Genomic DNA, 15,471 nt, shown 5'->3' with positions numbered 1-15,471 from the left:
CCTGTTTTTTTAACCTTCTTGCTCTAAATGAACGGTGGTTTTGTCTGTGATTCACAGGGTCACCGAACAAAGCATGTCAGTGCCTGAGCCAAACAAAAACGGCCTGTTTGATGGCTTGAACTAAGCCACTTCCTTTGCCCAGTTTTCTGCTCTAAAATATATAACTGAATGTGGGATTCCCAGGCGAGAATTGTTTCTCAACCTTGATGTTTTCATTCCACAGTAATGTGAAATTAAAAAAAAGAAACAACACGCGGTCTTTTTAATCCAAAACCAACTTTGAGAGTACACTGTATCCACGGTGCTGGGGTAGAAGCCTGGTACATTCTTGGCCATTGTTATTTTGCTGTTTGCACTGTCCACTGTTGTAGGCTTAAAATTAACCCACAAATTACAGGCACCTATTGCCGTCTGGTTTTAATATTTGAAAGATCCAAAAATTCAGATTACATGAAACAAATTTTGAGTAGAGGTATCGGCTCCCTATATATGAATACGGATATATTTTATGAATTAATAGTCTGTGTACTCAGAAGGGTTGCTTGCATAAACCATAGCATTTAGAACTCAAAGAGATGAAAACAGTTTGGATATATATTTTTTCATATAATTATCATTTAATCAAATTAATGTTTGATTTAACATTTGACCTTGTTACTGTCTAGCTCTTTCCTAAATGCATACTCAATTTTATGTATTTGCAGTAATACTGTGGACTTTGGTATTTCACTGTTTATTTATTTAAAAATTTTTTTCCTGTAATATATTTTCTTTTTTTAGCTTTATTGAGGTATAATTGACAAATAAAATTATACAGATTGAATATTTTAAAAATAAGAAAATTAGCCATAAATTGACAGAGGGAATGAGAATCTAGGGTAAATGTGTACACATGTTGTATCTTCACATTTGTGTCCTGTCCTATTTATTTTGGTGTTCCCTCCCCCTCCATTTGTTTTTATATTCAGCACTTTGGTATAAGAGTGACTTATACATCAAACAAGATTCTTGGACAATATTTTCCAACTCTGATTATGAAAATATGTAGATAACAATATATTTATAGACAATGTCAGAAACAGACTGGGGCCAAATTATTGGGAAATATGCTAATGCCCTGCAGCCTTTTACATCCCTTGCTCTTATGTAAGGTCATCATTGTGAAAACATAACCCTGCTCATACTTCCCATTATTGCAGTTGTGTTTCATCAGCTGTGTATTGCTTCTCAGCACCTCATTAAATTGTAAGCAGAGAACATTTTTTGGTTTCCAGATCTCTTTCTCAATTAAATTATTCTGTTTCCAATATCCCTCATTATTAAAAGAATTTATATTGACAACAGCTTGAGCTAGGATTTTTCCATATATTCAGAAAATTTTAAAGGAGAAAGAATGTTGTTTCAAACCAAAAACAGAAATATATTCTCTAGGACATGCTCTGTTTTGGTTTAGGCACTGAAGTCGAAGTCGTTTAAAACTTGTAATTAATACTCTGAGTGTTCAGAAATGACACCGACTTTAGTTGTTATGTTTTAGCTTCATCAATTTCATCTTCTATGAACATATCCCATGATTAGGCTAACGCTATACCATTTTGCTACTGAGTTTTGATGTTTTTTGTTTCATGTGTATGTTATACATGCTACTTACACTTATGTGTTTATAGTTAGTGTCTTGATTTGTTTATGTGTTAGTTTTTTCTTTGTAAATTTAGAAATCTGCCTTTATTTCCGCTGGACTCATTTTTTTAACTTTCTTTTTAATTCAAAATTTCAAGAAAATGTAAAAGTAGAAAAAATAGTATAATGAACACCTCATATACCTATCATTCCAATATTTATAAAATCTAGTTACTCTTGTTTGTGGAATGTAAGTTCTCTGTCTTGCCTCCTTCAGGGTCTGCATTATTTTCGCCAGGCTGCTTGTGCAGATATGTTTCTCATCCCTTTTGAAAAGCTGTAAGTTGATTAAGACAAACTAAAGCATCATATGTTATTTATTGACTTCTGACTTTATAGGTTGACTTTATGTATTGACTTCATGTGTTTAAAACACCTTTTTATTAATACTCTGTAATTTCTAGCATATTTTTCCAAAAAGAAATATCCTTGAGAATTTCCTTAAAAATTGATTTCAAAGTTGAAAGACTAGAACAGTAAGCAAATTATTTTCAGATTTAGTAGCAGTTCCCATTACTCTGACCGTTAACCTTGTTTCCTGGCCACATTTGATTTGGTGTTCATGAAATATCCTTGGTCATTTGGAATTTGTGTAAATGAGACTTTTGGCATTAGTCACTCGTCCCAGGTGGCCTGCTTACAAAAGGGGCTTCGAGGGCTCCCCTATTTGCCCTTAATATTGAGAACAGAGGAAAGTTTCTGTAGGACTCTGACAACATATGTCTTAAAGAAATATTTTTATATTTCTGTAGATGTAACTACGTGTTCTTGGCCTTCTCAAATACCAATGTCTTTTCTAGCTTTGCGTATTTAGCAACTTAAATGTCATCTTGTCTGAGATTAATATATTTCTAATTTGGATAGACAGAGAGAAAGAAAGAGAGACTTTAAATTTTTTAAATTTAGAATGAAAATGTTCTGATGCTGACCAAGTTTTAAGATATTTTTCTGTAGTGAGAAAAACCGCTTAGGCTACCAACTAGAACCTTCTAATATGGATGTAAGATTGTTTCTACTCTGCCACTCTCCTGGCTGTTAGTTCTTTGGAATTGCTTCAGCTCCTTTTTTTTTTTTTTAAAAGTTAAATTTATGTACTAATACATTAGCTTTTAAAGATAAAACGTGTTTCTATGGCTAGAAGAGTAGGCTCGTTTTCATATTTCTAGAACAGCCAGATGGGCTTTCTTAGCCTCAGTGAGAGCCTGGCTCTTAATCCTTCCTAAGCATCTTCCTTATACTAACATGTTTTTAACCTTAATCTATGGCTTCTTATATAAGATGCTATTATTTGTAAAAGATGCCATTATTTGCCACATCCTACTTGGAAGAATAATATTAGAAGTCATTGAGTTGCTTATTTTTCTCAAAAACTCATCATCCAACTATATTATTATACTATGTAGGTCATGCTATTTAAGAGATACATTGATAATGCCCAGTGGGAGCATCACATCTACTGAATTTCCTTGCAATTAGTGGATTCTGATCTTAACCAGAAATATTCATTAAATATTTATCAGGCACTTATTGTGCTGTCACAGTGTTACAGACCGTTGTTGAGGAAACACAAAAATGAGTCATATGGTCCCTTCCTTCAAGGAATGTGTATTCTAATAGGTGGGAAGACACTTCAGTGATAGAAGGTAGAAAGTGGTCGGATAAAATGCTTTGGATTCAGAGATTGAAGGGATCGGGGAGAGAGTATTAGTGAACTGACATTTAAGATGGGCCTTTTTCTCGGGTTTTGTTCAATTGGAAGGAAAATAAAGCTACCAAAGTAGCTTATGTTTAAAAAGGGGCTTATTCAAGGGACACGCCAGGCCTTACTAGAATTATGGGTAATCAGCCGTCCCTGTCTGATCCTCTGTCTTGTCTGTCTGTTTTTGTCTAGAGTACACAGCTCTCTCATCTTCGCTTCTCTCTCTGCACATCTTCCTCTTTTCCTCCTAGACCAGCTGCGTCTTCCAGATGCTTAGTTCCCGTTCATGCGTCAGTTTTGACAGACACCATCTCTGGCTGTGACTTATCCTGCCTACCAGTCGGGGTCCCCCTCATCTAGCTAGAGCCTGTATGTGTTGGTTCAGAACTCTTGAGGAAGAGGATGCGATTTATAGTTTGTTTCCTCTGGCTCTAATCAGCTATGGGGACAGAACTGCAGAGTTAAAATATGGTCACTAATGAGGACTCCTTCAGAGGGCTGGGGGCCACAGGACTGCAGAGAGGGTAGGGGGTTGGCAGCCTCCTGACAGCATTAAACCAAAGACAATGAACGTGGAGTGCCATGGGGAGGCCACAGGGTGCCAGATTGTGTTTCCTGCTGTCTAGGAAAGTGCATTTTCACTGGGAAGGCGGTGCACATATGCACTTAATAGAAATGTGAGGCACACTGTGATAAATACCATAAAGCATTCCTAAAGTAGGAGAGAGGGATTAACATTATATTACACTGTGAGTGGAGGAGGCTTGTCGATGCTGGGGGACCCTAATGGGCTTGGGCATTTGATGTATTTGTATAAGGGTCTTATGTAAGAGTGTGTTTGAAGCACAGTATATGTATTTATACAGTGGCTGATCTGTGTAGCTGTAATTTAGAAAGGGTTGTAGGGACTGAGGACAATTTGCTTTTCAAGTAACTGACACAGGCCTGGATTTGCTTATTTAAGTATTTAATAATATAACTATAGTTGTCAAAAGTCTTTTTATAAAAATAATCAAGAAAAGAGTTACTCGTAATTGGGGTTCACATAGGAAACATGTTGGAAAGGAGGGGACGATATAAGAGTTGGGATTTGCTACTGCTTGCTATATTAGCAAATTATTGGCAATATTTATGTTAGTAATACATATATTACGTGTGTTGGAAAAGATGCAAATGAAATAGCTAAAGGAACTCCAGATGTGTTTATTTCCTATGTTAAGATTTGAGATCCCACAAAGAAAATACAAAACCTTGAACTGATGCTTGTAATTAATTATGGTGAAGAGTCAGGGAGTTAACTAGCCCCGAGGACATTTGCATGGCTAATTATTTTAATTTTTATTCTTGCCTAAAACTATGAGCCATGCTGTGTTTTCAACATAAAATGCTCTTTTGTCTCCAGTCATATTCTGGAACTGCTTCATAAAAAATACTAGGTATGGTCCTCAGAATTTTTATCAGAAAGATTAATATGTTTTTTCTTGGGTTTTTTGTCTTTTTGCTTTCTGAGTGGAGGGTTGCTTGTGTATGTGGTAGTCACTGTGATTAACTGGGACTTGCTGTGCTTGGAAGAAATTTTGTTACCTTGATTGTTGGTGTTCCTCACCCTTATTAAATAAACTGCCTAACTGATTGATTGATGATTGATTTTAAGGAAGATTGGCCCTGAGCTAACATCTGTGCCAGTCTTCTTGTTTTTGCTTGAGGAAGATTGGCTCTGAGCTAACATCTGTGCCAATCATCTTCCTCTATTTCGTATGTGGGATGCCACCACAGCATGGCTTAATGAGTAGTGCATAGGTCCGCACCTGGGATCTGAACCTGCAACCCCCAGGCTGCTGAAGTGGAACAAGCAAACTTAACCACCATGCCACCGGGCCGGCCCCAACCTCCTGTTTTTAGAACAGCAAAATTTTATCAACTTTGACAAATCCAAATTAATAACCCCTTGTCTCTGAATAAAAGTAGGTGAATCAGGTTGAAGTTACTGCTTCCATTTTCATTGGTTGGGCATGGGCAAACTCTGCATGGGATTTACGGGGTTCAGATTTCATAATCTCCTCATCCATCTGCATATTAACAATCGTCATGGTCAGCATTCTGGAGAGAGAAGTTGAAGAAGAGGAGATGACACATACGATGTAGATTTCACGGTGGGAACTGAAAGTAAATTCTGTGTTTGGTTCATCACTTTTTGAAGCTCTCGTGATCTTTATGGGAGAAGCCCTGTCTTCTCTGATGTTTATTTGTCAGTATGCACTTCTGTCTGCTGGAAAATTACCAACTGGATAAGTTACTGCTCTGTTGCATTGCGCCAGATAGTGCCATAGGAAACTGAAGGTGATACACGATGCGAAGTAGAGATCATTTTTTCCTACTTATCAGTTTGCACCCTACAAACAGTTTTCTGGTTTTGAATTGAAAAGAAAAATGTGTGACTTGACTGTGGCTGCCACAAGGTTTATAGAAAACTGAACGCTCCTGAGAAAATTCTCAGCAGGGTAGTATTTCTGTGAAGTGGCAGCTAGAACCCCTTTAGAAAAATGCTGTAACTCACACTTTACTGCACATAAAGTCGCGTCCCTCAGGGCAAGCTCTCTAGTGTCATCGAGTTTATGACTCATGTGTGCTGTACTTTTGTGATGTAATAAACAAGGAAAGGTGGTGGGAGAATTATATTCCTGCACAAAGAGCCACTTTACCTTTCATTATATAGAAAAAAGCCATGGATATTAAACTTTTAGAGTCATTTTCAAGTTGAGCATTGTCTGTGACTGAAATGCATGCACGGAGGTGTTAAGATACTTAAGAACAAAATAACATAAAGTGAAGGTAGCTGTTCCCATTTGGAGCTAAGTTACTGGCAGTGTTTTTGAAGAATAACCCACTCTAGGATTCTGATTTATTCTTTTTCTGTGTTCTCATAGCGTATACCTCCACCACTGAATTTACCCCACACTATACTGATCAGTGCCTTATCTTTTTTGTTTAAAAAAAAAAATACACTAATTTTTAGAGCAGTTTTACATTCACAGCAAAATTGAGAGAACGGTACAGAGATTTCCTATATTCGCCCTTCCCCATCATATGCATAGTCCCCCCCCATTATCAACATCCTCCATCAGAGTAGTACATTTGTTACAATTGATGAACCTACATTGACACACCATTATCACCCAAAGTTTATAACTTCCATTAGGATTCACTCTTGGTGTTGTACATTCTACGGGTTTGGACAAATGTATAATGACATGTATTCACCATTATGGTATCATATAGAATAATTTCACTGCCCTAAAAATCCTCTGTGCTCCTCCTGTTTATCTCTCCTTCCCTCTCACCCCTGGTAACTACTGATATTTTTACTGTCACCATAGTTTTGGCTTTTCCAGAATGTCATATAGTTGGAATCATCAGTAGGGAGCCTTTTCAGATTGGCTTCTTTCACTTCGCAACATGCATTTAAGGTTACTCCATGTCTTTCCATGGCTTGATAGCTCATTTCTTTTTAGTGCTGAATAGTCCATGGTCTGGATGTACCTTTTTTCTTTTCTTTTGCTGAGAAAGATTAGCCCTGAGCTAAGACCTTTTGCCAATCTTCCTCTTTTTTTTTTTCGCTTGAGGACGATTGTCCCTGAGCTAACGTCTGTGCCAGTCTTCCTCTATTTTGTATGTGGGTCATTGCCACAGCATGGCTGTCAAGTTGTAGGTCTGTGCCCAGGATCTGAATCCTTGAACCTGGGCTGCCAAAGCGCAGTGTGCTGAAGTTAACCGCTACACCACAGAGCTGGCTGGCCCCGTCTACATTTTTCATTCGTTCTCAGTGCCTTATTTTTTTTTAACTGATTTATGTCAGTGCTGGGACTAGATGAGTGATGCACTCACGAATCAGGATAAATAATATTGTAATGCAATATTTAAAAAATCAAAGTGCCAAAAAATCCACCATGTGCAAAATATCAACATTTTAAATAAAGACAGGATCATGGCAAGCCCTCTCTGCACATCACTGACAACCATACGCAAACTTCCCTGAATCCGTAACCCCCACTGGACATTATCATCTTGCTCTGAAACCTGGTTCTCCCTCAGAGGCACTGTTTCACCTGCCGCCTTCTCTGGTAGAAATTCTGTTCTCACAATCCTGTTAGCATTGTGCCTCGAGGTGACGATGTCCTCCCTCATTTTCACTTCCAAATCATTCTTCCCTTCTCCTCCCTAAACTGCCCCTCATCGCAACTGTGGAATATACCCTCTTGAACTAGGTCACCTGTCTCCTCTACCTTCTGGGGCCATCTGTAGACCTCTTTCCACCCCAGTGGCAAACCCGCTCAATCTTTGAAGATTTTAGCTTCCCGCAGTCTTGGAAGGTTTTACCTACTGGCTTTCTGTCATCCAGACAACTGCTCCTTTCATGATTCTTAAGTGGTTTTAATATCTACCGTGAGGATCCTTCCAGTATTTCACTTTCTCAGTTCCTTGAGTTTTATTCCTCCAATAATCTTGCCTTCATCATTCTTCGTCAGCCAGTCTCTTCATTGGTCATATTTTAGTCCTTTCAATTACCAATGACTGTAACTCCTCCACAATCTTAATTTCAACTCTTACCTTCCAAGTACTACTTCTCACCTCCTCACTTTCTGTGATAACCTTTATGCCCAAATTCTGGAGCCCATAGCAGGACTCTTTGATATTACAGCCTTTTAACTGTGCTTCACTCCCTTTCATGTTCTCACTTCGTTCCTGTTTAGATTCCATGGCCCATCATTAGAACCATTCCTTTGCCTACACTCTCAATTCTTTTAAATGCCTCTCTCTTCATTATCTGGTAACCCAGTAACTCTGTGAAATGCAAGATTTATGGAAAGGAAAGCCCATTTTAGAAATAAAGTTTTATGTTTATATTTTTGTTTCAAATCTCTACTCGTTACTAATCATTAGAAGTGATTTGGTATTTCACACATATATTTTGGTTGATCCAGTTTCACATTTCATTCCAAGTGCTCAGTAAACACCATGATTTACTGAGAACAGTAATCACAGCAAAGGGCTCTAGTTAGTTACCAGGGGAAGAGATTCATGCATACAGATTTTTTATCTAAATGACACTCGTAATAGTGGTTGGATAATTTATTCTTATGTAAATTACTTTGAATAAAGAGAAGGGTTTTTATATAGAAAGCTTCTATGTGTCCTATCCTGTATGTAAAATGTTTACCTAATTGGTGAGATAGGGACGTGTTGAATTTAAGTAAAGGTAATATTATAAGTAATTAAGTAAGTAAAGGTATATCTACTAGAACATTTATTTAGGACATTACAGAATATCGTCCTCGCGCCAGTTTACTTTGCATTGAAAATGACCCTTTGCTTGTAAGAGGGCCCCCTTCTTCTTTTCTATTTTACCTCCCCTGAAAAAATAAACAAACCTGAATGGATGCTTTAAAATAAGATAAAAGTCACGTCACTTAATGTTCTGAATGATTGATTAGGTACTTGTCACTTGCAGCTTTTTGTTGACCCTGAGTTTCTCAGGCTTGATCCAAATCAGCAGGCTTGAGGGTTGGGGGGATAGCAGGACTTAGGATAACAGCAGTGGTAGATCAGGTGCTGGCACATGCCAGTCCCTGCCGCACATAACAGTTTATCCTTTTTGTGTGCTCTCCCAGGTCTACCCTGAACTGCAGATCACCAACGTGGTGGAAGCCAACCAACCAGTGACCATCCAGAACTGGTGCAAGAGGGGCCGCAAGCAGTGCAAGACCCACGCGCACATTGTGATTCCCTACCGCTGCTTAGGTGAGCCGGCCAGCCGCGGCCAACCGTGTAGCTGGCACTGATGCCCTGGCCTTTGGGGATGAAAAGAAAGGATGCTCTAATTAGGTCAAATACAGTCATGTGCCGCATAAGGACATTTGGTCAATAATGGACCACATATACATCGTGGTCCCGTGAGATTAGTACCATATAACGTAGGTGGGTAGTAGGCTATACCATCTAGGTTTGTCTAAGTACATTCTATGTTGTTTGCACAGCAAGGAAATTGCCTAACGACACCTTTCTCAGCACGCATCCCATCATTAAGCGATGCATGACTGTATACAGGCTCCTCTGTCACTACATTGCTACTCTGTGCTGGACTCTATTTTGGACTGTTAAGGTGGCCTGTGTTCTGATAGTACAGGAGTAGTATTTCTGAATTTCCTGGCTCAGAATGAATTTACCCAGTGTGTGTGCTAAAATTACAAATTCTTGGACCAATCCCAGGACTGCTGAATGAAAATGACTAGTGGTGGGGCCCAGGAGTCCTAATTTTATCAAATTCCATAGGTGATTCTCATGTACGCTAACTATCTGGACTTGTAGAATTAGGGCCTTGTGTGTTTCTTCACACAGACATTGTAAAAGAAGGAACCTAATGTGGAGCTCCAACATTTTGCTGATTTTTTAAAAATCTCTTTCTGAAACAACTGACTACTCTATTTGGCGAGAGTTGGGGTATTGGAGTTGGTGAATTTATTTTTCCTGCTTAATTAAACTGGAAGAAACAGTTTGATTTCTAATGTTTAAATGTATGTTTCTCTCATAGCCCTCAAATTTTACTTTTTTATTTTAACAATTGAGTTTTATGTGGTATCATACTTTCTTCCTCTGGAAACAGTGTCATACTCCGTATTTAATCTGACTTGGTTATTAGTCTCTTCCTAGTTGATATTTTTATCTGACCAGGCTTTGTGGATATTGGCAATCATTGATTGGATAGCTAGCATCTACATGTTTTCCATAAGTTTATTCGTCAGTAAGATGGTTGTAAATAAGGACATAGAGATCCATGTATGGAGGCTGTGGACAAATGTTGATGTATATTCCAATGACTTCTTGTAAAAACTAAAAGGGATCTTTTAAAAAAGGTCCCAATAGCAAACTGAGAAAGTAAGGGTAATGAGGATTCTAGAGATCTGTATAATGCTTGCTCAAACATGTATGTCATAGAGCAAACTGATTACTCTTCATGCATGCACATAATTTGAGACATTGATAGAAAGCACTGGGCATTGGAATGAAGATTTCCTCTGTGGACTTACTGCTCACAATGTCATTGATAGAGAGAGTGGAAAATCAGATTCATAAACTTTTGATAATTCAAGAGTTTCCTTGTTCCTCCTTATTCCTTATTCCTAAATACTTTACAAAGCCTCTCACCCTTTTCTGTCTGACTGGTCAAGAAGTGAAGATTTAATAAGATGAAAATAAATAATGTTTAAATACTAGATACAAAGCTCTGACTTCAAGAAAATATAGGGATCAGCTGTCTGCAGGAACTGCGTATTTCAAACCAACTTAGTCGCTACACCAAGAGACCATATAATTCAGTACAAATAGGAAGTAGGTCACAAATCAGTTAATCACGTGGGCCAGGCCTTGTTAATGATTTGTGTCTTTAGTTCTCACTTGCCCACTCTATGAAATGTTTCAAATACATTTTCTTTATAATCTAAGCTCGCTGGAAACTGGTACTAGATCTTTGCATGAGCATTATTGCCAATGACACCTGATATGACAGTCATAACACCTCATTTTGCTTAGATCCTCCAGCTTCATAAATCTATTTCAGAAGTGTGAGAATTGACTAAAAGGTAGAATCCCTATTAAGACTGTAATTCGTTACCGTAGCACCACTTAGTTGTGTCAGTTTTCCTTTGACCCCAAATCACTTGGATCCCTTCTGCCAGCCACTCTCCCTGCCCCTACGCCACGCCTCCCCATCTCTGAAAAGTACATCCCCGTCTACTCCTGTGGCAAGAGTGAACTGAAACTCCCAGGGAAAAACCACTGCGAAAAGGAACAAGAAATGTATCTGATGTCTTTAGATCTAAATATGAAGTCTGAAGATGTTATGCTAATGCTATGATTAACTGTCAAAATATTTGGTTTTATCGTGATAAACTGCTTTATGGAACCATTTGGGAAAATTCCATTCTAAGCAGTCTCACTTCACGGGCACCAATATTGAGAGTCAGCGAGCTTGGATGTAACTCACCCAGGGACTTAGTAGTAGAATCAGGACCGAAGCCCAAGATCTTTCGGTTCTCAATCCAGTGCTCCTTACGGTATTAACGAAAAGTTGTTTTAGAGCAAATAACCACGTGATTTACAAAATCGAATCACAGAGGAAAGACTGTGAACTCGAGGCAATCAATAACACCTTTTTAAAAACTCACAGTAGGGTCCTGCCTGGTGGCGTACTGGTTAAGTTCACACGTTCTGCTTCAGCGGCCGGGGTTTGCGAGTTCAGATCCCACGGGCGGACCTACACTGTCAGGCCCCACTGTGGCAGCGTCCCACATACAAAAAACAGAGGGAGATTAGCATGGATGTTAGCTTAGGGCCAATCTTCCTCACACTCACACCCACACACAAACTCACAGCAGATGTTGTGTTCATAATGGAGACAACCATGACCCTGAAACAGGATAAATCTCCATGTGACAACATTTTCTACTTTATGGTAGTAATAAGCAGCGTTCTTATATATTACTTGCTGCTCGAACTGAAAATTACTGTTTAGCATTGCCATGAATACCCTCTGACCTCTCTGGCTGTATCCAAATATATCCTTTACACAAAAGAGATTATTTTCCTGAAGATAATTCTCAGAAAGGAGATACCTAGAAAGCAAAATAAGCTTATCTTAGACATTAAGCATATTAAAATTCAAAATAGAGCTTGAAGAGAGAAAAATGCCTGTTATGTCTAGCATGCAATCTTCTTGTCTTTTCTATCAGATGCAGGATCCGGTGTTACACTGGGTTATTTTCTCTAAATCGTGTATTTACCTTGGGCATACTTGCTCTACAGTATCTTGCATTCCTTGTCTAGATGGAGAAAGTATATTAGGTTACTGTTGCCACTTTCTTCCCATGGAGCAGATGATTTCCCTTGAGAGCGAGTTGGTTTTCTCATTTCACCCTTTGCTTTTGATTGTGCCTCTGGAACCACAGTGTAAGATTTGTCTTAATCATATGAACATTTTATTAATTATCGCATGTGCGATTCAAGCACCTCATTATCCTTGCTCAAAGAGAATATTTTCTTTGCAAAGCTTTGACTCCTTTCTTGCAAGGGAGTTGAAACTCCTTTCCACTTGAATGACTTGTCTTCATGGCGTAATAGATCCACTATTGAAACTGACACTTCTGCACTTGTCTATCCTGTAAAGGCGAGGTAGATTGCATGAGATAAATTACTGTTGACTTATGGGGTAAAATCGGGTTAATAACTTAATCCAAAACAAATAGAAATTAAAGAGTTACTACCTTAAATGTCATTCTGTTTCATTTTAGATTCAAGACTTTTCAAACAAAGAAGTAGTAATGACCAGGAAACTATTCAGATAGGATTAAACGAGAAACTGAAAGTAGTCAAATCATCTTCTTTTTGATTTTTAATTGTTCTAATAAAAATTTTAGGACAAGCATACATTGTTTTTTGGTGACTACTTTTGTCTGAATTATCTACAGCTATCTTAATCTTCTTTAGTGTGAAAAGGATATATTAGGTATTCTGACAGATATTGTACCAGAGTAGTTTTTTGGATTTATACCAAACAACCATTCTCTTTTTTTTTTTTGAGGAAGATTAGCCCTGAGCTAACTGCTGCCAATCCTCTTCTTTTTGCTGAAGAAGACTGGCCCTGAGCCAACATCCATGCCCATCTTCCTCTACTTTGTATGTGGGATGCCTACCACAACATGGTGTGCCAAGTGGTGCCATGTCCACACCTGGGATCTGAACCAGCGAACCCCGGGCTGCCAAAGCAGAACGTGCGTGCTTAACCACTGTGCCACTGGGCCGGCCCGATGATTCTCTTGAGATGCATCATATAGCAGAACAATGTTCAAGAAGGTTACATTAGACTTTGCCAAATTTTAAGAATGGGGATCCTTGAGGGACATTTGGTCCTGTCTAAAATGTCTGTAAGACATTTGGGCCACACCAAAAGGTCCTTGACATTTGGTCCTATCCAAAACGTCCATGAGCACATTTGGTCCACACCAAATGGTTTTGGACAGGACCAAATACTAAGGATCTTTTGATGTGGACCCAATGTCTCCATGGATGTTTTAGACAGGACCAAATACGACCAAATATCAAGGACCTTCTGGTGTGGACCTAATGGCTTATGAACGTTTTGAACGGGATCAAATGTCTGCTGATCATGCGGGTGGGGATGGGAGAACATTTGTGTTGTAGACTTGAAGGAATCTTGTAAATGCCCAGCCACATTAATCCAGTGTGACAGCGAGTCAGTGCCTCTGGCTCCTCCGGGGCGCTCCGACCTCTGTATTCTCTAGATCCTACCGCTTATGAAGTCCTGGGAGATGCATGTGCTGGGGTTATATACATATATATGATGGGAATGATGCTTGATGAGCCTGGCCTCTGCACACAAGGGGGATGCAAATTCTTAAATGTTCTGTATTTTTAAGGATTGTCTACATCATGCTCTCATAAGGAATGACTAGAATCCCTAGGCGTTTCTTCTTCAGGGAAGGCTAATTGCTATTCTTGGAGAGACATCAGACTCCTTTTTCTGTGGCTTCCACGTGGGACCTTTGAATATTCCAAGTTAGTCATACTTCAAAACCAGTATATAGAGTCTGATTCTCAAATGTGTGGAAGAAAATATGCATGGAAGAGAAGCCTTACCAGTGTTTCTGTCCAAACAATGGGATTACGGGTGATTTTGATTTTATTTAAGCCTTCCTCTGTGGACTTCTAGAATAAATGAGTTGCTTTTATCATCAGAAAAAGATGGACTAAGAAATCAGTACATGATTTTTGTATCCACCATCAGGTAGTAATGGTTGAAGAAAAGTCAAAGGCTTGAAAGGGCACCAAGAATGATTGTTAATTTGTTTTATTTATGGGTACTTGTGCTTTTTTTTTCTTCTTTTTTTTGAAGATTGGTTCTGAGCTAACATCTGTTGCCAGTCTTCCCTTTTTTTTCCCCCTCCCCGAAGCCCCAGTACGTAGTCATATGTCCTAGTTATGCAACCTTCTAGTTCCTCTGTGTGGGACACCGCCTCTGCATGGCCTGATGAGTGGGGTGTGTAGGTCCGCGCCCAGGATCTGCACCGGTGAACCCCGGGCCACTGAAGCTGAGCTTGCGAACTTAACTGCTACACCACCGGGCTGGCCCCTGGATGGCTGTGCTTTATGAGCTTTATAAAGTAATGATAACTTCTTAGGGGAAAACATTTTATTTTTAAAAACACCGTGCTGCCAAATTAGAAGAGTATGTGTCCATTCTTACCTTCTACCAAATTTAAGCTTCCAGCTTGATTTGCTTTCTTAAGTTGAAAGGCTTGTGTTTTGTTTTTCATAAATCAAATTTTAAAAAGAAAAACTTACTGGTTTTTGTTGACCCTAATTCTAATTTAGATTCATTTTCTTATTTTAACGATTGTACCTCCTGTTATATCTTCTTTCTGGGACTTTTAACACCTTTTGTAAGGTCTCTGATAGCGTGAATGATTTACTTAGTTAAATGTTTAATTTTGTCTGTTTTTACTGCAGATAGGTTTCAAGAGTCATTAAGTCTCATGAGTCATTAAAAAGAGAAACAACAACTTTTGAGAATTTGCTGTCATGCCCTATGGGTGTGCTCTGTTGTCAGTGTTTCACTGCAACACAAAATTTGTGAGCATAGGTCTTAGACGACAGATGAAACAAGGGAATCTCAGTTTATTTGACCTCATATTGTTCCCGTGCTTCTCAGGAATGCATTGAAAAGTGAATGGTCAGGTTAATAGGCATCTCATTTGTAATACGTGCTAAGAATTGCAATTGTGTACTTCAAATTCTCTGATTACAAAAGTAATACACGTTCATTGTACAAATTTTAGAAAATGGGGCCACTACTAAGAAATAATAAACAAAACCATTTGGCTTCCTTTCAGTCTATATTTTTTTGCATATATATTGTGCTTTTATTATTTTTAACAGTTATATAATTCTGTGCCTCCTGTTTGTGACCTGCTTTTTTTCGCCTAACACTCTTTTGATGCTTTGTTTATGAAATTAAATAT

At 38.6% G+C, this 15,471-nt stretch overlaps 1 protein-coding gene across 6 annotated transcripts in view; it reads left to right on the top strand.

The window, feature by feature from the left end:
* APP (amyloid beta precursor protein) overlaps positions 1–15,471 on the top strand; it is a 253,985-nt gene that overhangs the window by 69,448 nt on the left and 169,066 nt on the right. For all 6 annotated transcript variants that reach the window (XM_046648237.1, XM_046648236.1, XM_046648232.1 and 3 more), the window contains exon 3: positions 9,049–9,178. In XM_046648237.1, the coding sequence (XP_046504193.1) occupies positions 9,049–9,178 (130 nt within the window). The remainder of the gene's footprint in view (positions 1–9,048; positions 9,179–15,471) is intronic.

This window comes from Equus quagga, chromosome 21 (assembly GCF_021613505.1).
Source record: "Equus quagga isolate Etosha38 chromosome 21, UCLA_HA_Equagga_1.0, whole genome shotgun sequence".
NCBI classification, from domain to species: domain Eukaryota; kingdom Metazoa; phylum Chordata; class Mammalia; order Perissodactyla; family Equidae; genus Equus; species Equus quagga.
Note: the sequence above shows the minus strand (reverse complement) of the source record. Positions and strands in the feature narration are given on the sequence as shown.